The sequence below is a fragment of the Argiope bruennichi genome, chromosome 10 (genome assembly GCF_947563725.1).
Source record: "Argiope bruennichi chromosome 10, qqArgBrue1.1, whole genome shotgun sequence".
In the NCBI taxonomy this organism is placed as follows: domain Eukaryota; kingdom Metazoa; phylum Arthropoda; class Arachnida; order Araneae; family Araneidae; genus Argiope; species Argiope bruennichi.
Window position 1 is genome coordinate 60,005,066 of NC_079160.1, and position 26,795 is coordinate 60,031,860.

General features: G+C 29.1%; 1 protein-coding gene across 1 annotated transcript; it reads right to left on the bottom strand.

Annotated features, from left to right (window-relative positions):
• Positions 1-749: 749 nt before the first annotated feature.
• Positions 750-26,635, bottom strand: LOC129988379 (uncharacterized). Its single transcript, XM_056096598.1, has 5 exons — positions 26,511-26,635; positions 10,405-10,817; positions 7,733-8,142; positions 2,486-2,634; positions 750-1,354 (listed from the first exon to the last, which is right to left on the bottom strand). Exons 1-5 carry the CDS (start codon positions 26,527-26,529, stop codon positions 1,146-1,148), a joined length of 1,200 nt encoding a protein of 399 aa, XP_055952573.1. The 5' UTR covers positions 26,530-26,635; the 3' UTR covers positions 750-1,145.
• Positions 26,636-26,795: the final 160 nt, after the last annotated feature.

Consider the following 26,795-nt stretch of genomic DNA (forward strand, 5'->3'; position numbering starts at 1 on the left):
TAGTGTACACAGACAATATTTTTCACTGAAAATATTTTTTGATTTTTATTTTCTTACAACAAAAAACAAGCAAAGACAAAAACACTTTAAAGTTGTATACAATGATGTACAGTAATAATGCAATTACTGAAGTTGATTTTCTAATAATAAATATAAAAACTTTTTAAATGATTTGAAAAATATTATTCACAACTTTGCTAACAACCTTTGAATTTCGAACGAATTCGAAAAATTTCCTTTTAATATATAAAAGCATACAATTGCATGAATTGGGACAAAGAAATACAATTATAGTGTCATTAATGAACATAGTTGATTTTCCAATAATAAATATAATTTTTTAAAATTATGTGAAAATTATTATGCTCAAATTTTCTAACAACTTTTGAATTTCGAACGAATTAAAAAAAATTTCCTTTTAATATATAAAAGAATACAATTGTATGAATTGGGACAACGATGTACAGTAATAATGTCATTAATGAACATAGTTGATTTAACAATAATAAATATAAAATCTTTTAAAATGAATTGAAAATTATTATGTTCGACTTTGCTAACAACTTTTGAATTTTATACGAATTCAAAATTCAAAGGTTCTATTAATGTATAATAATTCTATTTAATATATAATAATATTAATATGTATTTCTATTTAATATGTAGAATATATTAAATAGAAATTAAACATATTCTATTTAATATGTCTAATTTTTATTTAATATGTATATATGAATTTAATATATACAAGTGTACAATTGTATGAACTGGAAGTTATCATTTTTGTGAATTTTCGATTCATTATTATAAATTATACCTAGTTGTATATTTGCTATATAAAATTTAAATCCGTTGATGAACAAACAATTTATAATGCTACAAATATTTTTGGAACATTTTAACGCTAGAATTATTTTTACCATGTTTCATGAAAACAACAATAGCTTTAAATATGTTTCGTGTTTTTGTTTTTTTCTATTGCATAAATACGCCGATATACAATTCATTTTCTACATATTTAATGAACAGTTGTTTTTTTTAATTGTTCTCTTGCAAAACATTAACGAAATGTAAATATATATATATATATATATATATATATATATGCAACGATGATATTCCATCCAGAATAATTCTTCGAAATCTTAGTCGCACATCAACTGGCCTCTTGTCAGGCGAATGAGGTCGTTATCAGCGGAGTAATATCCGGGCATCTGGGAATTCTGGAAGCAGCTGCCCCGGATAATCTGCCCGGGGAGGGTCGTAGGAGCCGGGGTAGTGGTGGCGTTCTTGTCGGCGGGAGAAAGAATGGATAGCAGCCACAAAAGGTTACAATCGCAGTCGATGAAATTGCCTACGGAAAAGTAATATTTTATTACAAAAAAATATTTATACGCAATACATTTTTAAACATAATACTTTAACAATGAATATATTACTATGAAAACAGTTTTATTGAAGCAATTTCCCGATTAAGCTACTCGAATTTAAAATTATTCGTCATTATTCACTTCAGTAAAACATATGTTAAGTAAAAGCTTTTAAATGAAAGGTTAGAGGCATAACCGTTTTATATGGAGTGCTGATATTTGTCAGATTTTGAATCCTTTACACAAAAGGATATTTCAGTCAAATATTGGAAATTTATAAACATAAGAACAATAGTAGAGATAAAAAACTTTTTTCCTTAAACTCATGTAAAAATAGGTTGGAAAACTTATGACAAGTAATTCATTAAACTAAATGATGCATAAGGAATGAAAAATAGCTGATCTTTTCTAAACAAACCAATTCGCTTGGATTCAGACAGAAGTTTTTATGTAAACAGTTTATCAAAATATTGAACCAGTTCGGGTTAAATTTTTCAAATCAGGATGAAATAGAAGTCAAATATTGACTCTTGGTGATGATATTTATTTCATGAAAATTTTTTAAGGGTACTAAAAAAATTGACCGTAATAGATCAAAGATTTGATTTTTCTTAATTAGGCTCATATCACGTGGCTGTCCGTTATCATAGGACAAAATCTAATTGACGGAAGAATATTTTAAGGATTTATTCAATTGCTTTTGAAAATAGCAGAACAAAATTGGTGCATTTTTATCTGTATTTCAGTTACATAATAGTGAAGTGTTTTATTGGCGTTTAGAAGGAAATAAATGGCTATAAAAAGTGAAAGACAAAAATGTCATAAGATTGCAGAATGCAAATTTAAAAAAGAGAGGATTTTAAATAATTTGCTTGTAATTTTGAAATAGTAGTTTGGATATGTACATCAAACGAAAGGCAAAAATTATAAAATAATTATAATAATTATAAAATGATAAGAGAAATCTTTTGCGAATGGCACATTACAAATAAGGGTTGAAAGACCAGGTGGTTAGTGATATTTTTTTTCTGTTTCTGTATTCGAGTGTAAAAAAAGTTTATTTTTTGAGCCATGGGAATATTAGGATTTAAAATGGAATTGAAATTAAAACTTACCTGTGACATCGAGGAATGTCAGTTGCTTCCAAACTGCGGCCCAAGGCTTATCGGGCATGGTATGCAGGAAGTTCTTGGATAAGTCTACAATCTTTAGAGAAGGCATGTTAACGAAAAAGTCCTGTGGTAAATTTTTCAAGAAATTCCAGCTGTGAAATAAAGGCAAAGATGAGATGCTTGCTTTTTCATTCAAGTTTTTAAAAATGGACTGAATCAAAAATCCATCATTAAATTGTTCCAATAATGCCAAAAAAAAAAAAAAAAAAAAAAACGGCGGGGAAGTTATTTTACATGTGTCTAAATAATGGCCTCATCAGTTAAGTCGAAAGATGCAAATCATAATACATTTTTATAGAATGTACCTTTTTTTTCATGCAAGATCTATAGAAGATATGGCATAAGAAATAGAGATTAGCCTACTTGAAATATATGATATTCATTTTGAAAATGAAACATTGTAATCTAATAGTAAAATATTCTCCTATTTGAAATGGAGCAAAACCTTGGATAAATTCATTTTCAGCGAGTCACAATGAAGAAAAAATATCATGTAGTGAGATTTTCAGGTTTTTCTAGATTTAAACACCGTGTTAAGAGATTTTTTTGGTTTTTATGCATTATTGGCGAATTTCTTATACAGAAACAGATTTTTTTATATACGTATGCCGAGAATAAAAGTTATGAAAAAAGGTACTGGAAAAGTTTTATTTGACATTCTTTCGAGCATATAATATTTTCCATTTGATGAATCTTTCTTGTTTTCACTTTCTCGCATAACGTAATATAGAGAAAGTATAGTAATCGCCAAAAAATTCGAATTCAAGATTTTGACGAATCTCCTCATTTTATATCTCTCCGAGTTCGAAAAACACATTTTTGAAAAATGTTCGTCTAACGGTTACAAAGATAACTCAAAAACTCTTTGAGCTAGACGGTTGAAGTTTTGTATACGGTATTTATATGAAATTTTCAGATTTTTATTATATTTTGAGTAAAATCTGTTCAGAGGAAGTCCGTCTGTTCGAATTTAAGTTAATACGATGATTACAAAACGAAGAGAGTTAGATAGATGAACACGATAATTGCAACATCACACACAGATTTATTATCCATAGCGTAGGATGATATATCTGTGTGTGATATCAATATATTATCAAACTCGTATCAAATTTTGAGTCAAATACAACTGAGGGTTCTCCGTTTGTCGGTCTGCACTTTCAGAAACTTATAAACGTGCGTTGATTCAAAAACGCAATGATAAATATATCAAATTTGATATGGTATTTTCTGATTACAAGTGCAGTTTTGTGTCTAATTCTTGTTTCAGTAGGTTGAGAATAACAAGTCTAAAACACAAATTCGATTTTTGAATACTGTAAACGCATGCCACAGATTATGCGCCAAATATCTCGCCAAACATAACACTACAGATTCAGTAAAAATGCTCAATTCAAGCCAAAAGTTGATACTTTGAAACAATTTTGCACCAATGCCGTATAAGGCGTTTTCTGATATGTTCGTAATTACAAACGTTACACTGTTTGATATTCCCTATTTTCCCATTCTCGATTTTAATACAACTTGAGAGCCAAACTCAGTTTCAATACATCTAAGAATGCCTCCAGAAAAGTTTAATAAAACACCTCCTTTCTTTAAAAGCATTCTTTAAATTTGTCTGAAAAAATTTGCTATAACTTACATGGTTAATTAATAAATGTGAAAGTGTACGGTATATGTGTGTTAACGCTTTGCAGGGCAGACTGTTTTACTTAGAGCTACCAAATTTGGCACAAATATATTTTGGAAACGGAATGTATACCTCGAAATTATATTCATGAAATTTGAATTAAGTGAAAAAATAAGAAACATAGCAGCTTTTTCCATGATAACTCCATTATTGTACAAAAAGGGCTTACACACCATTTTAAAATTTAAAAAATTATGCTTTTAATAACATTAGTTTAATTACTTTGGTATTATTCTCTCTAAATTTTGACGATTCTTACATTATATATATTTTTATATAATATTCAGCTATAGTTTTCATTGTTGTTATGAAATTCAAAATAATTTTAATTGTTTCAACAAACTTTTAATCGTATCATTTTCATCGATTCCAGAAGACAAAGGATAAAAATGTTTGTTTATTATCTGCTAATTTTCATAATGAATAAAAAAAAGTAAATTCAAATTACTGTGAAACAGAACGCGCAGTTAGAAAATAGATGGCACTATGACGTCATGGGACTCGACTCCATCTGGAAGATTCAAGTGCACAATAAACAGAACAGCTGTAATGTTATTAATATGAGCGATTAAAAATTTGTAAACGCTGTTAAAAAAATCAGAATCATTTTATCCAATGGGCAAAACGAGCAGTAGCCCAAAGACATAGAAGCCTTCAGTCAAACTATTGATTTTGTAATGTTAAACACATACACCAATTTTTTAAAAATTACAGGCCATTTTTAAAAAATTATAATAATGTTTATTGTTACATTTGTTTGAATTTTATTATTTCTTGAGTTTTGAGTTTCTTGAATTTTATTATATTTTTTTATTATCACTGACTCATTACTTTTCCCAAGAATTTATCTTTTAATTCTTTTTTTTATGATTTACATATTAAAAATAAATAAAAACGTATATATTTTCACAAAGCTATTAAAGAAAAATATTAAACAAAAATAAATCATTAGTGTGTTGTTAAGTTTCAAATGTGTTGAACTATGAAACTTAATTGACAAGTTGTTTAAAAAACAACTGACAAGAAAAGCCTCATAATATGGAGTGTCTGGGATCTCATGGAATACATAAATTCACCAATGATTTCCCTTGCTTAGGATCAGGGACGAATTATTAAATAGGCAAAATATGCAATCGACTAGGGGATAAGCAACTTTAAATATCTCTAACCCTACATATTTTTTGTAGTATTTTAAAGTTATTTAAATGTGTGCTCTCATTTAATTATAAGGGCCATTTAGATCAAAATTCATACTCAGATCAAAATAAATACTGTTTAAATTAATTATGGAATATTACATTTCAAACTAATTATCATTCGCAAGTTTTGTACAATGTTTTAAAACATGTAGTATTTTATAACTAAAATAACAATATTTAAAAACATGTAGTGTTTTATAACTAAAATAACAATATTTAAAAACATGTGGTGTTTTATAACTAAAAAAAATCCTTATCGTGTAATCAGATACAATTTAGATTACGTTAAGAAAAGCTTTACCCTTTTTTTACTGTTCAGTGTGAAAGTACTTTTAAATTTCAACTGTCCTTTTTTTTTTATACGTGATGTACTGAAGCCAACTTTTTAGAAAATTATTTGTGATAAGCATTTTGCCGTTCCAATTTATCAAATTTTGCTATATAAAACTACTTACATAAGGATTAAATTAAAATCAATTAAAATTATTTAGTTTTGAAAGTTTAGAGACTAAAAGGGGTTCCAAAATATTCATGGCCTAAGGGCTCTTACAAGCCTTAATGCTGATCTGAGTGAGGATACTCAAAATTATTAAGACAGTCGCTTATAAATGGTAAGACGAATTTTTCAATTTATAGGGGGCCGTTGGGTAAATCCTTTTTCCTACCGGATTCTTATACTTCCCTGCCATCACTGAAAGAAGCAGTATCAACAAGATTTGTTGTGATCGACTGTGGCTTCTTATATTATAGAAGGAAGGCAAATAAAACAAAGAAAAATAATAACATTCACGGATCCTCACATAAGAAGTCTGATGATAAGAAATGTTGATTCATGACAGTACTCGTTAATTTATTTTTATAATTTCGAATAAACAATTTTTGCTTTCTCAAAAATAGAGAAAGTTTAGTGATCGTGAAAAAATTCGAACTCGAAATTTTGACGAATCTCTACGTTTTAGATCTCCCTGAGTTCGAAAAACTGATTTTTGGAAAATGTTTGTCTGTCTGTGGCAAAGTTAACTCAAACTAAGTTTGAACTAGACGCTTGAAATTTGGTATACGCTCTTTACATCAATTTTTCAAATTTCTATCACGTTTTGGATAAAATATATTCAGAGAAAGTCCATCTGTCTAGCTGTTCGAATATAAATTAATTCGACTGTTATAAAATGAAGCTAGATAGGTAAGATTCGGCACACAAATTTAACATCTATAGTGTAGACATCTGTCAAATTTTTAGTCAAATCCAAGTACAGGTTGAATGTCTGACGGTCTGTTCTTTCAGAAAGATGTAAATGCGATAATTTAAAAACGCAATAATTTATTGCAATGATTAATTTGAATTTGTGATTGCAAGTGCAGTGTTATGTCACATTTTTGATTCAATCGGTTGAGAAATGTGAGTCTAAAACACAAATTCGATTTTTCGATACTATAAATGCATATTGTCGATTAGTCGCCAAATAACTCGCCAAGGACGGCACCTTAGATTCAGTACAAATGTTAAATTCAAGCCAAAAATTAATATTTCATGATTATTGTACGCCAGTGTCATGTAAAATGTTATTAGAGAGTGTGCGCGAAAATTTTGGCAAGATATCTCCCTCTAGTTAAAAAACTTGTCGAAAGAAAAAAAAAAAAACTTGATTCAAAATGAACGTTTATTAAAATGGTTTCCGATTATTCGAAGTGATTATATTTCCTGTCAATGCTTCTTACTGGAAAAGGTGAGCGGACTCTTGGGGGAGGGTTGAATGGTCAATATTATAAGAAAACAAATAATTTTAAAATAAATAAAAGATTAAGATCACTAAACGAGGAATACTTCGCAGCACCAGCACTTTAAATACTAAAATTTGCAGTTTTACAATAAATGCATAAAACTTTCATTTCATCAAATAAAATAGCACGACATTTAACGATATTTGTTGAAAGCAAATGTGAAATACCAAGTTTATTAAAATCATAAAGTTCGCTATAAATAAATGACTAAAAAATGAAACACCAAGGATAAAATTTAAAACAAATCCCGGCCTACAGAGTGTAAATTAAATTTCCTGTTCGATTTGGTTTGATGTAAAAATTGTCTTGGAAAGTGTTCTAAGACTTTGGAAAGCTTATTTAGAATGACCCCAATCCTTATTAAGGGTACTATCACACTTTGATCTAAGCGTCACATCACACTTAAACAGAACATGAAAACTACAAGATAAAAGTTACTTATGTTCATATGTCAGTTTGGATAGTTAAGGTTTTGCTATATTTGCAATCTTTGTGCTGAATCATAAATTATATTCTCACCTGAGATCTATCTTTTCTAGAAACCTCGCTGGAGAAGCGAAAATGTTCCTTGTTACAGCCTCCAAAAGATTATGGGACAGATCTATGCATCTGAGATAGACCACATACTGAAAACTACTGGCTTCTATCGTTTGCAGGCTGTTGCGAGACAGTAGAATGGTAGAGAGATTGACAGGTGGTGTGCGGAAAGCCGACCCCCTGATAATGGTCAGGTGGTTGAGGGAGAGATCCACTCCTTCCAAATGAGGCAGCAGATGGAGGCCCTTGGTGTGAACAGTGCCCGGATCTTCAAAAGACAAGGACCCGTACAGCGAACAGCGGTAAATGCTCAACCAGAGTAGAGTGTCGGCCTGACCATCAAAGGGGCTACCATACCACACGAAATCCCCGGAGAGGATAGTATCTCGAATCTGGGAACAAAAATAGTTCTTTAATAGAATAAACAAATGGTAGTCAGTAGGACTATGCCAATTTTCGAATTATCGAGAAAAAAAATCGATATTTTTAAAAAATTGATTTTTTGATGCCATTTTTTGAAAAATATCAGTCTATCGAAATCATGATCATAAATAATAGTTAATGATAAATTAAGATACAATAAATCGATATTCACAATTAATTTGTGTTTTCGATTTCGTTTTGGTTATTGGTTAGTGTTTATTTTCGTTGTTCTTCTTTCTTATTGACCTTCATACAGAATATTTGTTAATATTTCTATAAACGCTGTCATATTCTATTATCTAAAAATATTTGTTTTAAATGCAATGTTATAAATTGTAATGCGCAGATATTGTTTTGGCAATGACTCTCTTTATTAAAGGGATTTTAACAAAATTATTTTCTAACCATTTTTATTGAAAAGAAGATAGATATTTTTATTATATAAATTGAAACTTCCTTTTATTTGGAGTCGTTCTGATCAGTCAATATGTTAAGAGGTGCGATTTATAACTTATAATAGCGATTAATAAATAATGTCACACTATATCGAAAAATATCGATATGTGTTGAACGATATATCGCGATGATGAAGTTCCGTCATCACCCAGCCCTAGTAGTCAGTGACGGGAGGATCAGTTTTAATTGGTCAATATTGTATTGCTTACTATTTTTAGTTAATACTATGGGATAACTACTAGGGCTTGATTGTGGGATCTCGGTTTGGCTAAACGGATGGAATTTGACATACAGTCTTTACAACAAATTTGTAGTTTCCTATTAGATTTTGAGTAAAATCCGTTCAAAGGAAGTCTACTTGTCCAGCCGTTCGAATATAAGTTAACACATTAATTGCAAAACGAAGAGAGCTAAATAGATAAAATTCTGTACGAAGAATTAACAACTATACTCTATATCGGATAAGACCTATCGAATTTTGAGCCAAATCCTAAAAGGGGTTTATTGACTGTCGGTCAGTTCTTTAAGAAACATATAAACTGGATAACTCAAAAACAGAATTATTTAAACACTTCAAATTTAGTATGGGATTTTTTTTTTTTATTACAAGGGTCAAATTTTGGTTTCATTCAGGCATGAAAAACGTATCTAAAACACATATTCGATTTTCGGGTACTATTAATCGCATACTAGAGATTAATAGCCAAAAAACGCGCCAAGTATGATACAATAGATTCAGTAAAAATGCTGATTTCGCATCAAAAGTTAATATTTCTTGAGTAATATAAGCCAATATCATCCAAAGAATACTCGGGATAACGCCACACATCTAGATAGCTACCTAATCAGAAATATGTCTCCGAACAGTCCAAAAGAAATAAGCCTCTCACACCTATAGTAAAATAGTGCGCATATATTAGAATATTCTAAATTAAAAGTTATTTCACTTCTTCGGAAGACATCGTAAATTATTCTTTTACAAGTTAAAAAAAAATCCTCAGAATCATTAAAATTGCTATTATCTTCGTGGTATAAAGGATATTTATGAAAAAAATTGCATTTAAAGCAAAAATCAAAATAATAAAAAGAAATAACAAGAATAAGAATTCGGAAGTTAACATTATTATATGTGCGCAATATTTCTTTCTTCTATAATTGCTCATACGAAATTTCTTATAATGTTCCACTAAGCTATAAATTGCTTCAGTAGTTGATTTTATTTGAGCAAGGGCGTCATCTTAAAGGTTAAATGTAATTAGATGGCTGTTATATAAGAGTCTAAATGTATGAGTAGATTATATTATCATAAGTGAAAAATTTTAACTTTATATTAGTAAGAAACATAAGAAACCGAGGGAAGAAATTCGAATAAATGACGAATTCAAATTAAAAAGGTTTGAATTAGTCAAGTATTACTGAGTTTCAAAAGCACTTATTTAGATTGCGAATTAACTTCGTTGTATGCTTAAGATTCGAAAATGGTAGCTATCAAAAATCACCGGACAATTATGCACCGATGCAATAAATTTTCTTTTGATAATCCTGCAAATTAGTGACGTCAGCAAGAATGCATTACAAATTTTTCTGTGCAAAAATCACAAATGTGAGATAGGCCACTTGTAATACTGCCATATACTTTTTTTGCATGACAATTAGCAATATTTCAACTAATTGCCAGTGTTGTTTTGCCTGCGTCCCCTGTATCACAGTAAGAAACCATCAAGATAAACAAACGATTTGATTAATAGATTTCAAAAAATAAACAGAAATCTTACCTCAAATTGCCTTATTCGAGCATTCAGCAACCACCGAGCAGGTAGCCTGACTAGGGTGTGCTCTTTGAGGGCGGGTACATTTGAAACAACTAGCTTGTCAATCAGTTTCCTATGCAAGGCGAATTTTATCGTCTCCTCAAGTGAAGTGATAGTTTTGCTGCCCTTGCAGATGACCTCTGTGTACGTGGAACAATTTTTGTTGTCTTCGACAGTTGGTCTGTGGGCTGGTGTCATGAAAGCCAAGTCCCGGTCCACTTCAGGTTGGATGGTGCTATTTTTAAGCGGAATCGGAGGAAGTGTTGTAGCAATACCAGTGGGAATTTGGACATGGTTGCAAGTGCAGGTCCCTAATTCTGATTTTGGAGGGCATGGATCCCCGGCTCTGCTGGCCGTTGTACAAAGGAAGAGGAAGACTATTGTAAAAAAAAAGCATTTAACTTGTTGTCACATTAAGGAAAATACATACTAAATATTTTAAGAAAAGTCCAAGTGAGAAGATAAAGTCAAATAATTTTATTTAATTCGACGAATCTAATTTGAAATAAAATTTATCTAATATGTAAGCTGTCCACTCTAATTATAGTTCAATATTTAATTTATGAATCTTTAGACATGATTATATACTTAGATATCAGGAAATACTTTAAATTACAAAAATAATTATATTTTACGTGTTTTGAGGCAGTAAATGCGCTGCTGAAAAATTAACGAAGTCTAAAATTCTGTGCAGTTCCATGCTATCCATGAGATGCTATTATACGTTATCCATTAGTCATATTTAATAAATATTCTTGACATTCGAACATTTTAATACACAAAAAATTATACTCTTTTGACCAAGTTAAGTAGCCTTGAATTTCATTATTTTAAGTCACTCCATAATAGCTTTGAGACCAAAAATTATATTTTAATTGGCGAATCTTGCGCCAGATGGCCATTAAAATGGTCTAAAATAAATTGTTTCAAGTAATAATATTTAAATGTTCATAGCACGGTCAATAGAACTGTTTCTGTTTAAAATAATAGAATATTAAAAAAATATTACTAAAGGTGATTTCAGAGGTGATTTGTCAGTTTAGACATTAGTAATTCTTCAAAAAGCATTTGTCAAGAGATTCTAATATTTTGAAAAAAGTTACTTCATTCATAAGCAACCTAGAATTTTTAATTTTAAAGTTTGATATAAATTTGCTGCCTATTAAATAACCAGTATATAGTTTAAATTTCTCGTAGTTTTGCCAATAGGAAGCTGTATGAATTTTGGAATGATAATTCGGCAGATAAAAGTATTAGAACCTCCCCACCTCACATCGTATTTTCTCCATCAGCACGATAATGTTTATCTAAAAATGAATATCATATAAGATTTATGTTAAACGTCCTGCAACATTCCACGTTTTTTACATGTAATCAGTTCTTCTAATTATTTTCACCTGAATAACAGTGAAGGAGAATCGAAATCGTATCGAATCGGAGAAATGAATCGAAATTAGTACTCATAAATAGTCAATGAGAAAAAGAAAAAGGGAAGAAAATTACTAAAGGAGTGAAAGTGAGCTTCAGATGGGAGTGAAAAAAATAAAAGAATCCTTTGGCTGAGCTCCAAGTCGGTGTTGTGTGATGGTAGCTCTAGTGTCTCTAAATTCAGATGGAGGAAGGGTTGCTTTAAGTCTTCAAATAGGTAACTCAGTTATAAATGAAAAGTGGACACTTGCGATTGCGTCAGAATGACCACAGCTATAGCAGCGCCACCAAAGAGGGATATAAAGGGTGGTAGAAGGTGCGCACTGCAAACGGAGTTCAACAGTGAAATCTGTTCGTGGTAGAGGAAATTGATCGCAAGTAAAATCGTTCTATACATAGATGCACCCATATCGGAACAACGCGCGGCACTACGGTATCGGATTCTCCGATTGCCGTGGACTTCTCTCGATTGATTTCTGGCCACAAGGGAGCACTATCAATTCAACACAATACTGCAGAACTCTGACGAAACTACGGAAAGCAATCAAAAGCAAACGGCCAGGCCTTCTCACATAAGTGATCCTTCTTCACGACAATGCCCATTCACACGTCTCCCGTAAAATTCAGACGACTTAAAAAAAATTCCGTTGGGAAGTATTGGAACACCTGCCATACAGTCCATATTTGTCACTCTGAGATTTCCACATCTTTGGACCATTTAAGAGAGAATTACAGGGAACATATTTCCACTCGGAATACGAAGTGAAGGAAGCTGCACTTTTTTCCTCAAGAATCAACCACCATCTTTTTACAGCAAAGGCATAGACCTGTTATCTAAACGTTACCTGTGTTACAAGGCCCGTGGCGATTTCTTTTCATTTCCAATAAAGATATTCTTTTCATTCAACTTGTATACTTTTCATTTGGGCAATCCTTATACGGTGCTCGGTGATTGCTCGGTGATTAGGATGTCTTCATGGGCTGCTCACCGAATAGCCCGAACTGCTTTTTCTTGTTGCTTGTTTCATTTTCTGTCTTATTATCACGTTTTTGTTATTTTATTCCCATTTTTATTGACCACCGAACTCAGATTGAAAAAGTAAGCAAATTCGATTTAAAAAAAAAACCAACAGAATCTTAATTTTTCAATATAATTTCAGGGAGCGCTGCGTCCCTATTGGAGGAGGTGCCATTGCTCTCAGAGCGGATTCCAGAGGGGGGAAAATCAATTTTTAAATGCATATTCAGAGAGTGCAACAATTCTGCAGCCCAAGTAGTGATGAGATAAAATGTGAAAAGTGAGAAATTTTTAAAAAAATTTCGAAACTTTTTCAGCATTTCATTTTTAAAAAATTTCAAACAATATAATATACAATTCTTTAAGTCATTTAGAGTATTTCCTCAATTCGAAGTATATGCCTTAAGGGTTGAGAATTATTAGTTCAAGTGGGCACTATGTTAAGATGATGATTTATGAGTACAACAGTCTTCTTAATTTATACTAATAATAAAGGTAAATGTGTGTGTGTTGGAGCTCTACAAACCATACCGTTATACTTACAGCTATATCATACCTTGAAGGGTAGAATTGTGTACCTCTGAACGATTAAAATTTTTTTTAGATTTAAAAATTTTTAGATGAAATTTTTTTAGAATTTTATTAAATTAAAAACTAAGCTGAATTTTACCAGTTTCCCATGATAACAAGTGAAAATATTACTGTACAAAAAAATAAATTTTATACCGTTTCAAAATTTGAAAAATTATATTGTAAATGATATCAGTTTAATAATCGTACAATTTGTTCCTGAATTTTAGCAAGTTTTTTGAAAACTTTTTTCCATGATTTCCTACAATAGATCACATTCTTGCTCTGAAATTCAAAGCATTTTTGTTGTTTCATCAAACATTTTATCTTTGATTTTTCTCTAAGAATTTTCCTTAATTTCCGTTGTTGAAAGAAGAAGGATTCTGTTTAATATCTGGTAGTTTAAAAGACAAATAAAAAGTGAAGTTACAATACCGCGAAATTTAAAAGTTAGATGAACTGTATATTTATGTTTTTAATTGTATTTTATTGTTATGGGACTATTTCCATTAGAAAATTTCATGCACACATTACACAGAATAAGTAAGACAGTTTAAGAAATGCAAAACCAAAATGCCTTTATGCCAAACAATTTGGCGGAATCATGAATATGAAAATAAATATAACCAATGCTACTGGCGAACCATCTGGTCATCTGAGGCGTTTAGTAGTCAATAAATGATAATTAATTTAACATTTGTCATATTTAATATTTTGGATTACGATTCATTTAGAAATTCGTACAATTTCCATAGTGTGCGTGTGTGTGTGTGGGGGGATATACTTTATCCTTTTGTGAATATAATGCTTTTCATTCTTGTACTAGTCGCCTTTGGCTCTCTGGACTTAATGGTTGATAAAAATTTTAATTAAATATTTTCCGTAACTTAATTTTTAAAACTTCATCTGCAAAATTTTTTTAACTTCAAATTTTGATAGACATATAGTTTATACTATTTTAGGAACCTTAAAGCGTTCTGTTAATTGTGTTATGTATTTCCTTAATTTTCTATTTATATCTTTAACCATCCAATATTATCACAGGAAAAAGCATGAGACCATTTACTGTGAAGTTAAATCGTAATGGAAGGTACAACAAAAATTTAAAAAAAAATTATTAAAAGCATGCCTTATACTGATACTAACTCAGCATGAAAATATCAGCTGAATCTTCGCAACGTGATCATAGCTTCTTCTTCATGAGCACAACAGCCCCTTGCAGACCTTGGCTGTCTCACCACGCACACTTTCCAGCGCTTTCTATCCCCCGCAACTCCCTTCCAGTTCCTTATCCTCAGAACACTTGGGTCTCTCTCCACATCATCCAGCCATCTAGTTGGAGGCCTTCCTCTGGCCGGGGATCCCATAGGATTTTTAAAAGTGGATATTTTGAGAGCGCTGTTTTTCAGGGTTTCTCCAGATATGGCCGAGCCATCTTAACTTATCGCTCCGGATAACCAGTGTTGTCTGTGGTTGCCTATAAAGTTTGTTTAGTTCAAAATTGAATCTAGTTCCCCAACATACGTTCTTACTTGATTCTTCTTTTCGCCAACGTACGTTGGGCCAAAGATAGTTCTAAGGATCTTTCTCTCGAACATGTTCAGAGAACGCTGAGTGTCCAAGTTAAGAGTCCAAGTTTCACTTGCATAGAGCAGAACAGGCATAATAAGAGTCTTATAAATTCTTAGTTCAGTTTATTGACTAATTAAATTGGATCTTAGTTGTTTTTTCAGTACTTAATTATTAATAATGAAAAAAAAAAGTTTGAAATAATGAAATGAATAACGAAAGATTTCAATTTCACTTCAGCAATGCATGCATTATATCGTAAAATATGCATGAAATAATTTTGAAAATTAATTTAAAAGAAACTGAAGATTATATTGCAATGAAATTGATATCATTAAAAAAATACTTTTTAATTTTAAGATGGTGAAAGAATTCATTTTTGTGCTAGAATAATTTAGGAAGTTATGAAGAAAAAACAGAATTTCTCTTAATTTTTAATAAATTTCAAAAAAATTGATCCGATGCTCACATTCCCACCAATAAAAGAGTGTTTTTGCTAAATTTGGTAGTTGTAGGTCATACAGTGTATCTTGTGGAAACGCTGCATGGCTAAACATTAACCAACCTATCTTGTGAAACTTCCAACACACAAATTTACTCTCACATGCCATTCATCTTTATTATTAGTAGAATTAGAGACTAATATGGCGTATCTTCTCGTGGTATTGTTATGGAGTCACGTGCCTTTATCAAATATAATTCACGTGCTTTGATTTCTATTAATTCATCATTCCGATTAGAATGGATAGTTACAATTTATTTTATATAATAACTAAATTTATAAATTAGATAAAAAGATTAACCAAAATAAATTTTCTTTTATATTTAAGTAAATTGCTAGTTATTTAAATGACAAAAAGTTTAGAAATTTGGTTTTCGGAAATATAAATTTTATCTAATAGTCGTAAGATTCCAAGTTTATTTTTGCTCTCTTCTTAATTTTAATTCATTCTGATATTTAAAGTTATCTTGTAGTAAAACTGTAATGAACAACTATTGCTATACTTGCAATTTTTACTTTCTTGGACACATAATACAGATAAAGTATAGTATTCGTCAAAAAAAAAAAAAAAATCGAACTCGAGATTTTGATGAATTTCTATGTTTTAGATCTACCTAAGTTCGAAAACACATTTTCAAAAAAAATGTCTGTATATCTGCGAAAAAGATAAAAATGTTCAGAGTTAGATGAATGAAATGTGGTACACGGTCTTTACACCAAATTTGCTGATTTCTGTCAAATTTTGAGAGCTAGAAACGAAGTTAGCTAGAGAGATAAACTTCAGTACAGAGTTTTGACATCTATATTGTAGACAACTATCAAATTTTGAGCCAAATTCAACCATAGGCTGATTGTCGGTTGGTCTGTACTTTCAGAAATAAGTAAACGTGATAATTCAAAAAATGCAACGACTTAAATAAATCAAATTTAATATGGGAATTTGTGATTACAAGTGCAGTTTTGTTCCAAATATTAGTTACAATCGCTTGAGAAAAACGTTCCGAAAACCAAATTCGTTTGATGGATACTATCAATGCATATCAGGGATTAAACGCCAAATAACTCACCAGGGATAACACGATAGATTTAGTAAAAATTCTGAATTTATACCAAAAATTAATATTTTGTAACTATTGTATTACTGTATTGTAAGGCGTTTTCTGGCTTGCCAATTTTAGTAGAGAATATGCGAGAAAGTTTTGTGAAGACTACACTGCCACTGGTTTTTAAAGTAAGAAAGCAGCATATTTGCTTTGAAAAAATTCAGAGATTCAATAAAAATCAGAAGCATTTTAGTAGCAGGAAAAATTAATGGACATTCCACTGTGTCATTTGAGCCATTAATAATGTCTGAACAAATCATCTCAACCTGCTTGTATACCTCCTAACATTTGTTAATTAGCCTTCGCAAATCATAGTTCTTATAAGAGGTCATGTTTCACATTAATGTAATCCTTTGTAAAATCTCACAAAAAAATCGTAATTATATAACCGTTTTTCTTTCTTTCTTTGTAATTATATTCTGCCCTATATAGAAATCTGACGAAACAGCAGATGTTTCAGCTTACGTTGATTCTCTCCCCCCCCTTTTTTTTTCTTTCTATGGGCTGCGTTCTTAAATGAAATTGGATACACAGGCTGGCCTACTAAAACTTCCACGCCTTCATGCTTCAGAACATTGCACGTAAAAGAAAATCCTCCTTTTTTTTTATTTAAAGTATCTCATCAAAATTTGTTTTATATTAGTTTTAAATAAGCTTTTTAAAATTATGTTATTAAATAATGTTACAATTAATAATTTTTCTTTTCAATTCATACATGAAAAATTTTTAAGATGTCTGTTCAGGTAAGATCGAAGATTAAAAACCGATCGCATAAGGCGTTTTTATAGTATTTTCCTCGCAAGTTATCAGTTTAAATATTCAAATTTATTTCTGATATTATTAGTTAAAGAATATTTTTATTAAGTAAAAGTTATTAAGTAAAGTTAATTAAAAATATTTATTAAAAATGATAAAATTATTTTCTTTAAGAATTTGCCTAAATTTTCTAAATTTTCAAATTAATAAATTATCAACGAATTTCCATTATTCAACATAAATTTTAAAAAAATCCATCGTTTAACTATAATCAAATAAAATAGCTCCCCCTTTTGAAGCAATAAAATTCCAAATCAGAACAGTAAGAATTCCCTTCCTCAATAAAGAAGTATGAAAAATACCAAACGATTTCGCGCTAAACGAGCTTAAATGAAGTGACAGATCTTTGACCGATGCGGTTCAATCGACACAGTTAACCGGCCGGCCGGCATCCATTTTTTTTTATTGGTTTATGTTTTTTATTCAAAGGAGGCAGTGAAAAGTGACTGTGTTAACATTATAAAAAAAGGGTAGACGCATAACCGGTTTTTGATGGTAGAATTCTTTCTGCTTCGAAAACGGGTTAGTGAACAGGTTGCTTGGATAATGCTTTACTTTGGAAGAATAGAGCAGTAAATGGTTTGGAGTAAAATTTATTCTTGTTAGAATACTCTCTCTTTCACTTTGAATGAAACTTTTCCTTGTAGTTTTCCAATATATTCGAAACAAAATTTAGTTAACGTGTACTTAGTAAATATTTATTTGATTTTTTTTTATTTTATTTTATTATATGCGTTGATTAAATGAAGAATAAATTCAAGAAACGAAAATCAAAAATCTGCATCTTTTCAATTTCATTTCATCATTATTATTACAAGCTGATAAATCTAAGCAAACTATTTAGAACTGTTTAACTGAATTCATCATTCTGGAAACCAGTGATTTAACATATTGTATCTCATAATGGTGAAAATAATAAACTTTAAATTGTAGTTTTAATTTATTGCAATTTTTAATCATGTTAATACAATCAATCTAAAGAATCACGTTAAAAGAATCAAGCAAACAACAACGTTAATTCATAATGATAGAATCAGTTGAAAATCAATTGAAAAACTAAAATACAAAGAATCAAACGGTTTAACATATTATTACAAATAAGGAAATGAATTTGCGAAACATATGATAAAATTATGCTTACTTATTAGTCCATTCTAAAGATTGGTGACACTTTGAGTTGCATAGCAGTTGGTTTTTGCAATAAGCACACTTATTTGTGGTACATTTAGATTTGCAGTCATATTTTTTGAAACCCTGCCCCGGGAAGGAGTAGGAAAGAAAATGAGAGAAACAAAAGATTTGAACTTTAACGATACGGAAGCCTCTAATGTGAACATTCCCTTGTTAAAATGCAGAAAACTCTTGATGCTACTCTTTAACGAAACAAATCAGTTGACCTGCAGATTAATGGCTTTCGAGCTTTAACAGTAATAAATGCACGGTATAATTTTTGTATCACAATATTGTTTAAAACAAAATAACTTCTCATTGGAATATATTGATAATGCTTTTTTATTATTCTGATAATGCAATATTATTCTGATAATGCTTTTGATACTATTCCTATTTAGCAATTTCTATTATCTTTAAGAACTTTTTAATAATTGTGCATCAATCAGACCATGAAGTTCTCTCTTGCAATAAAGTCTAAAATCCAGGTCTTCAACTATGATAAACTGTTATTTGTGCGACTGTCTTTTTATTTGCAGAACAATGTAGATTTCTTCCCACATTTTCACTCGATCAAATTCATTTGATACCCTTTTTACTACGATTTGAATATAAACCACCTGCGCTAAGTCGATCTTTGCAGCTATTAGATTCCAGTATTGGATTTACAAATCCATATATGTAAATGCCTTTATTAAGCTGAGGAATTTTAAATGTTTAGAGGTTTACTTGTAGAAAATTCACGATCAAAAACCCCTTATACAATAATCTTTTTGAAATTTATTTTTAAAATAATTCCAAATATTTTCTTTATTCAAAAAGTCGTTATTCACAGATACAGTGAGATAAATTGTTTTATTAAGTATTTAAAATAAATTCTTATTTTCTGGAATGTTAATAGTATTTAGTACTCACACTGTGGATTATCATCATATTTTCCCATACCATAAAAACCGAGAATCATCGTAACGCAGAAGTCACAGGCATAAATTTTCAGTAATAATGTAACAGCAATTTCAGACATTGTTAAAGCGTATCAAATCAGTCACTGACTAACTTAGCTTTCTGATAAATTGTATGCAGACGCCAGTAAATAATTCACTGCTCTTCATATTCTAATGAAGCAGTTTTAATTAAAACTCATTCAGAATTTAGGTATGTACATAAAATTTCTGCTATGGCAGTGATTATTTACAAATATTTACAGGTTTAAATGCATAAAATTAAACATTCACAGGAAAAAGAATTCTATAAGAACTTGCAACGAACAATTCTTTTTCATGCCGAGATTACATCTGAAAGTGAAAGTAAGCATAATGACGTCACAAACATAATGACGTCAAAAGAGAAATAACGTTGCCAAAAAAGGAATTTATAAAGATTAATTACTTTTAAAAAAGACAATAATAACGTAGAGAGTTAATTTCAAATTATATAAATGTAAGGCAGCCTTAGCGATGTCTACTCTACTTTAACAGACACTTTTAGGCGATTTTTTAATGTCATTGGAGAATGTTTAATTCTCGTAATTCTTATACAAAACTAAAGGATGTCTCAAAATTAACGCGAGATTCAAATTTGCCACCATTCGTGCAGTAAAGTATTGGTAACCCTATTAAAAAAACATTTGACAGCTGATAGTTTAGGGTTAGTAAAAACGGAAAATTATACGATAGAACAGAGTGTAAAGCAAGATTTTAAATAAAAAACATAGTTTTTTTTTCTTTGAATTGTTATATTTTTATTGAATTGTAAAGTACACAAGATAGGGTTATGTATGGAATAGCACATAGGTAAATTTCCTCCACGTCTTTGTTGACATATATGCACTTTTTTATCGAAACTTTCCGTGATCATTTTACTTAAGTGTGGCTGAATTTCGTTGATGCAGCCTTGAATTTCCGCTTTCAATGCACGCGTGCTTGTGGGCTTGTTAGCATAGACCTCTGACTTCAAATAATCCCATAAAAAGAAATACAATGGTATTAAATCACACGACCTAGGGAGCCAATTCTCAAATTTTCGAACTGTGGCCGACAAACTTTCATTATTTTTGAATTATTTTTCAATAATTTTTATCGTTTAACGCTCCATTTTTACTAACCCTCAACTATCAATTGTCAAATGGTTTTTTTTAATAGGATTACTTTATTGCACGAATAGTGGCAAATTCCAATCTTGTGTTAATTTTGGGACACCCTTTATTTTGGGTCATACACTATGATAAAAAAAGAAATAGGGATAGAAAAATGAGATAAAAATACTTTTAACTAAAATTAAATTCATAATACACATACATGTTAGTCTTGTTTACTTATAAATAACAAATATGAAATAACTTCAGTTTAAAAATAAATACTTTTCTACTTTTCTTTTTAAACAAATTGTTTCATACAGTAAAAGAATGCATGTGCAGAGAAAGATGATTTTAGCTCTAAATGATTAGCATGCAATCCGAATGAGAAATAAATTTACGCAAGGTAAAATAATTTCACTCAACCTCAAATAAATGAAAGTGAATTAATTGTGTGAACTTTCTATTTCCACGACCCGGAAAACTGCTAAGATCTTTCCCATTGTGCGTTGTACGTTGAGGATAATTTTTCTTTATTTGACTCAAGGTCTTCAAGAGGTCACTGATCGTCTGCTCACGACCTTGACTTTGAAACTGGAATTACGTCAACGACTATTGTTCGTTGACGAAGCAAAATTACTTTTGACACTTGAACTGTTTTGACATTTTACAGCCATTATGTTGCATAATATTTAAATATTACAAATTTTAAACAAAAGATGTTGCAGTTTAAAGATAAATGAAAAATAAATTCTATCCTTTTCGTTTATTTACTAGTTTAAATTAAATGCTTACTTTTTTGTTTAAATTTAGATAAATTCCTTAACCCTTTCTAAGGCCGTGGGAAGTATGCTTCCCACCAAATTTATCAATCTTTGTACGAAATTATGCAGGTTGGCATAAATTCTGACAAATCTTTTTAGAAAGACAGAAACTTAGATGCTTCAATTCTTTATCTCACACAAAATGATGTGTCTTGGTTTGTCACTTAATTATTAATTAACCAAATTAATTAATTAATCAAATTAAATTTATCTAATAAGCTAAATGAATCCCTTTTCTTATTCTACTTTCAAGCCTAAAATATTTTAACATAATATGACTAGAAAAAAATGGCCCTTTAAAGGGTTAAAGGATGGGTACCTATATATATTAGCACGCACGCATGCACACACACACACACACGCGCGCGCGCGCGGCGCGCGTTATAACGCTTTGCCCATGTTATCTTATTAACTAGAGTATTTTTGACTGAATGTTATCGGCTTAGGTTAGTCGTAAAAAATGTGAAAATGTCAGATGAGTTTGCAGATGGACCATCTAGTTCAAAGGCGGTGGAGATGGTGGTGGTGGTGGGGGTTAAAATTTTCATTTTCCCATAATTTCCATAAGATTGAAAACAGAAAAATAAATCGAATTAGTCGAATTAACGTTTTATTGAAGTGAGTAACTTTAAAATTTAAAATTTTTCCATAGATGGAATTACTTAGAAGTTAGGGACTAAGAAGTGATTTTCATCCCCTGATTTTTATTGTTTTTAATATCAGCCATTTATATTGCCAGTTTTGAAAAGAATGAAATAAAACTTTGCCTTTTATTTTATTTCCATATTTAAATTGTTTAAATGCACATGGACTAAAGATTAAGAACATGAATAAAACTAATTAAATAAAAATAAAGAATTAGGTTTAATGAAAATAAAGAAAACGATTTAATAAAAATAAAGAAAGAGATTCCTAATAAAAATGAAGAGAGATAATTCAATAAAAAATAAGGAAGATATTTAATGACAACATTCAATAAAAAGCTTAATAAGTTAATTAGCTAAAAAATGTCCACAAGTTCTACGCGTTTTAATCCTTTTGAATATATATATATATATATATATATATATATATAATTTAAAAAAAGTTATTACGGTTTTTCCACCCTTTTTTTCCTTTTTTTTTTTTTTGCTTATTATTCTTCAATTATTTATACTCAAAAAATTCGTAACTGAATATTTTTAATATTCGTTAATTTATTAATTCATAACTAATTATCTTTATTATGATTTTAACGTATCTATTTACTTTTTAATTTTGTATACTATTGAAAGCGCCTTAAAAATTAATATCACTCGGGGTATTATCATATTTTTTCGCTTCATATTTAAATTTAAGGATTTAAATAAGTATTATAATGCTTTGTGGGATTTCCTATCAATACGGATGCCAAAACAATACATATAACTATATATATGACTTGAATAAGCGCAAATAAAAAAGTACTTTTTTATGTTTTTTAATTCTGATTATTGTGAAAACCAATATATTCTTCAAAAATTGTAATTGTAAAAATTCCTTACCAAAATTGTCTAGTAATGTTTTAATTATATCTAATGTGAATACCTTAATAAATCTTATAAAGAAAACGAAAGGAACTCGTAGCTCTATAACAAGACATTGCAGCATGATAATATTTAAAGTTTGCTTTGTTTGGCTTGATTTCAACACGCAATGCGCAGAAAGAACAGAAGCATAGAAAATATTATAATATTAACAATCATTTTATTTATTAATTTATTTTCCTTTATTTATTCATTTTTATTTATTTAATCATCTTCATTTTTATAATTTATTTAAAGGCCGTTTCTAAATCAGATTTAAAAATTCATAAAATTATATCAAAATAAAGCAAAGTAAGAGACAGTAATATTGAAATTGGAATAAAAATATGCACACAAATCTTGGAATTTAAATGTTTTGGGAACATAAATTAACATAAGAAATGTTAATTAAAAATTAAAAAGAATTAAAAGGCTCTACAGTGGAAGCTGAATCCTCCAACTAAAGAGATTGCCGAGTATTTTAATATAGAATGAATTTTGAAAATCTATTGCCAAGGTTGTAAAATTAATTTTGAAAAATTTATAAAAATTAAGAAAAAAATATTAACTGGATTAGGATTAAATAACAGGACTAAGTTAATTTTTTTAAAAAAATTTAATGTGTTGTAAATATGATTTTTTGTTCTATATGAGCAAAGAAATTATCGATAAAAACTTAAAAATTCAAATTAATTTTAAATTATTAATAAATAATTAATTAATTAACAATTTAAATTAAATGTCGAGAAAAACATTTCTTAGTGAGCACCAATTACCGAAGAAGTGACTGAATTTCAAGTTTGTAATTCTTCATCTAATAATTTTCTTTGTTTAGCATTTTGAATGGTATTTCTGTTAAATATTATAATGCAATTTATTAAAAGCATTCAAGACAAGAAACCGGTATTAAAAAATATAAACGTGATTAGAACATCGTCCCATAAACATGTTTAAGCCTGGATTTGTTTATCTTTATCATATTTTAAAAGCATATTATTAATTAATTAGTACACGCAAAGAAAAATATATTTAATATTTTTCGAACACGCGTAGCAATGATGAGTAAGTAAAATAAACTTTAAAATGATTTTTTAAATTTAATAAAGCAAAACAAATTATTAAAAAATGATATTACTGAAAACCCATTTTTTAAAAATTTATATAAAAATAAGATAAAAAAAGATAAGATATAATAAAGGAAGGATATAAGAAAAGAAAAGATATAATAAAAATAGTTTATGTACGATGATATTTAACGAGATTATTGCAGAAAATATTAAAATAAAAAATGTTAAAATGCAGAAAATGTTGATTTTTAATTAAAAATCTAATCTAAGTTTTGACTAATCTTTTGTTAGTCACCTACTACTCAAGAAGTAGCTACATTCAAAATTTGATAACCCTATATTCAACAGTCTATATGATAGAGTACTTAGAATGGTTTTTATATTATATATATTGTATTACTCATCTAGCAGTTAAACTGATGTTGGTCAACCAATAAACATTATCATATTAAAAAAGAAATCTAACAGAATGATAGTCAATAAATATTGCTAAGTGAATAAAAAGTATTTTATGAAATAGAAATAGTTAGAAAAGAGGACCTTAATTAATTGCTAAATTTGTTAAATGATTTGCTCCTTAATATTTAATGACCAGAATTCGTAGGAAAAGTCATTAAATATTAGTGGATCTCCGAAGTGATTAATAAGTGATAAGTGATCTCCGAAATAGATTAAAGAGAGAAAATTTAGTCAGTTATCCCAACGAGCACCATTGAATGGATAGAAACAATGTTTATTTAATTTAGTTATAATAAATCCCATTTTGAAACTATAAATTGACCATTTTCGAAGGAGTTCTATCATTTTGAGGCATAAAGAGATGATGACAATAACTCCTGAAGCAGCCTCCCCTTCTCTAAACTCTCAAGCCACATCTGCAAGAAGTATTTGAGTCAATGCATTTAACGTTAACCATGTCCGTGCATTCAGAAGTGGGGAACCATCACCTTCTAAACCCCTAAACGAGATTTCGCGACCGAAAAATATTTCCAAAGATATATAAATAAATTTGCTAGAGTGACAAAAACAAATGAAATTAGCAACAAATAAATTCAATAAATTGATTAATAAGTGAATTTTTGGAAATTACGAAATATATTTTACATTTTTTTAGATCGTATGATTTTAATCGTAACTGTTGTCTGCGGAATTCCTACACAATACGGTGAACAGATAAATAAATAAATTTTATAAAATTATGAAATATATTTTAAATTTAACATTTCTTTTAGATTTTATGATTATAATTGTAGCTATTGCCTGCGGAATTCTTATACAGTAGGTTGAAATAAATTTTATAAAATTACGAAATATATTTTAACTTTTACAATTTTTTTAGATTTATGATTGAAATTATTAAATGGATTTTTTAGATTGAAATTGATAAATAGATAAATTTTATAAAATTACAAAATATGTTTTAAATAATTTTTTTTTTAGATTTTATGATTATAATCGTATCTACTATCTGCGGAATTCTTACGTAATAGATTGAATTGATAAAGAAATGAATTTTATAAAATATTAATGGAATAATTAATATTATATAAAAATATTAATATTTATATAACATATTTTAAATTTAGAATTTTTTTTAGATTTTATAATTGAAATCATTAAATCATTGAATGAATATTTTCAGATTGATAAATAATTAAATTTTATAAAATTACAAAATATATTTTAAATTTTAAATTTTTTAACGATTTTATGATTATAATCGTATGTACTATCTGCGAAATTCTTACTTAATAGATTGAATTGATAAATAAATGAATTTTATAAAATATTAGTGGAATATTAAATATTATATAAAAATATTAATATTTATATAATATATTTTAAATTAAAAAAATTTTTAGATTTTATAATTGAAATCATTAAATCATTGAATGAATATTTTTAGATTGATAAATAATTGAATTTTATAAAATTACAAAATATATTTTAAATTTTAAATTTTTTAAAGATTTTATGATTATAATCGTATGTACTGCCTGCAGGAATTTTACAAAATAGATGCTGAGTTATAAATGAAATGACGGACATTGAAAAGCAAAAATAATTTTAATTTTTGTCCTTTTTTTTCTATACTTTAAAAAAAATATTTTTAATATTCTTTTAAAATTTTAACCTGTTAAATAATCTTTTAATTTGCTAGGGTTTAATGCTTTATCGGCATGTAGTATTTTCTTGCTAACAAGTTCGTACGCATTAAAAAAAAATATTTATGGAATTTAAACCAATAAAGGATTGTAAGATAGTAAACAGGAAAACAAATTAAGAAGCCCATAAAAAATTTTAGCATAGGACCGTCATTACTACAAAACCTTAATTTCTTTTTTCTAACGTGAAATTAGGAGACAATCAAAACCATCCACTTACCTGCGAGTATTGGAAACATTGTCTCAGACACCTTCTTCCTTTAAAATCTGTGACTGCTCTTTGTCTGTTAAATAGATAAGGGGTAGCTTTTAAAGGCCGGGATCTCGAGTCGGAAGTGTGATGCCGCTATCAGTTCTGGGTAAACCCTACAAGTGTTCTTTCACTCTTTCTTAGATTTTTCCATTGTGACTTCCACTCCAGAGGATATTGGCACACTGGAAATCACAGATGGACTGAAATTCAGTTCACGCATTGATACATAGCGGCAGTGGAATAATGTTGCTT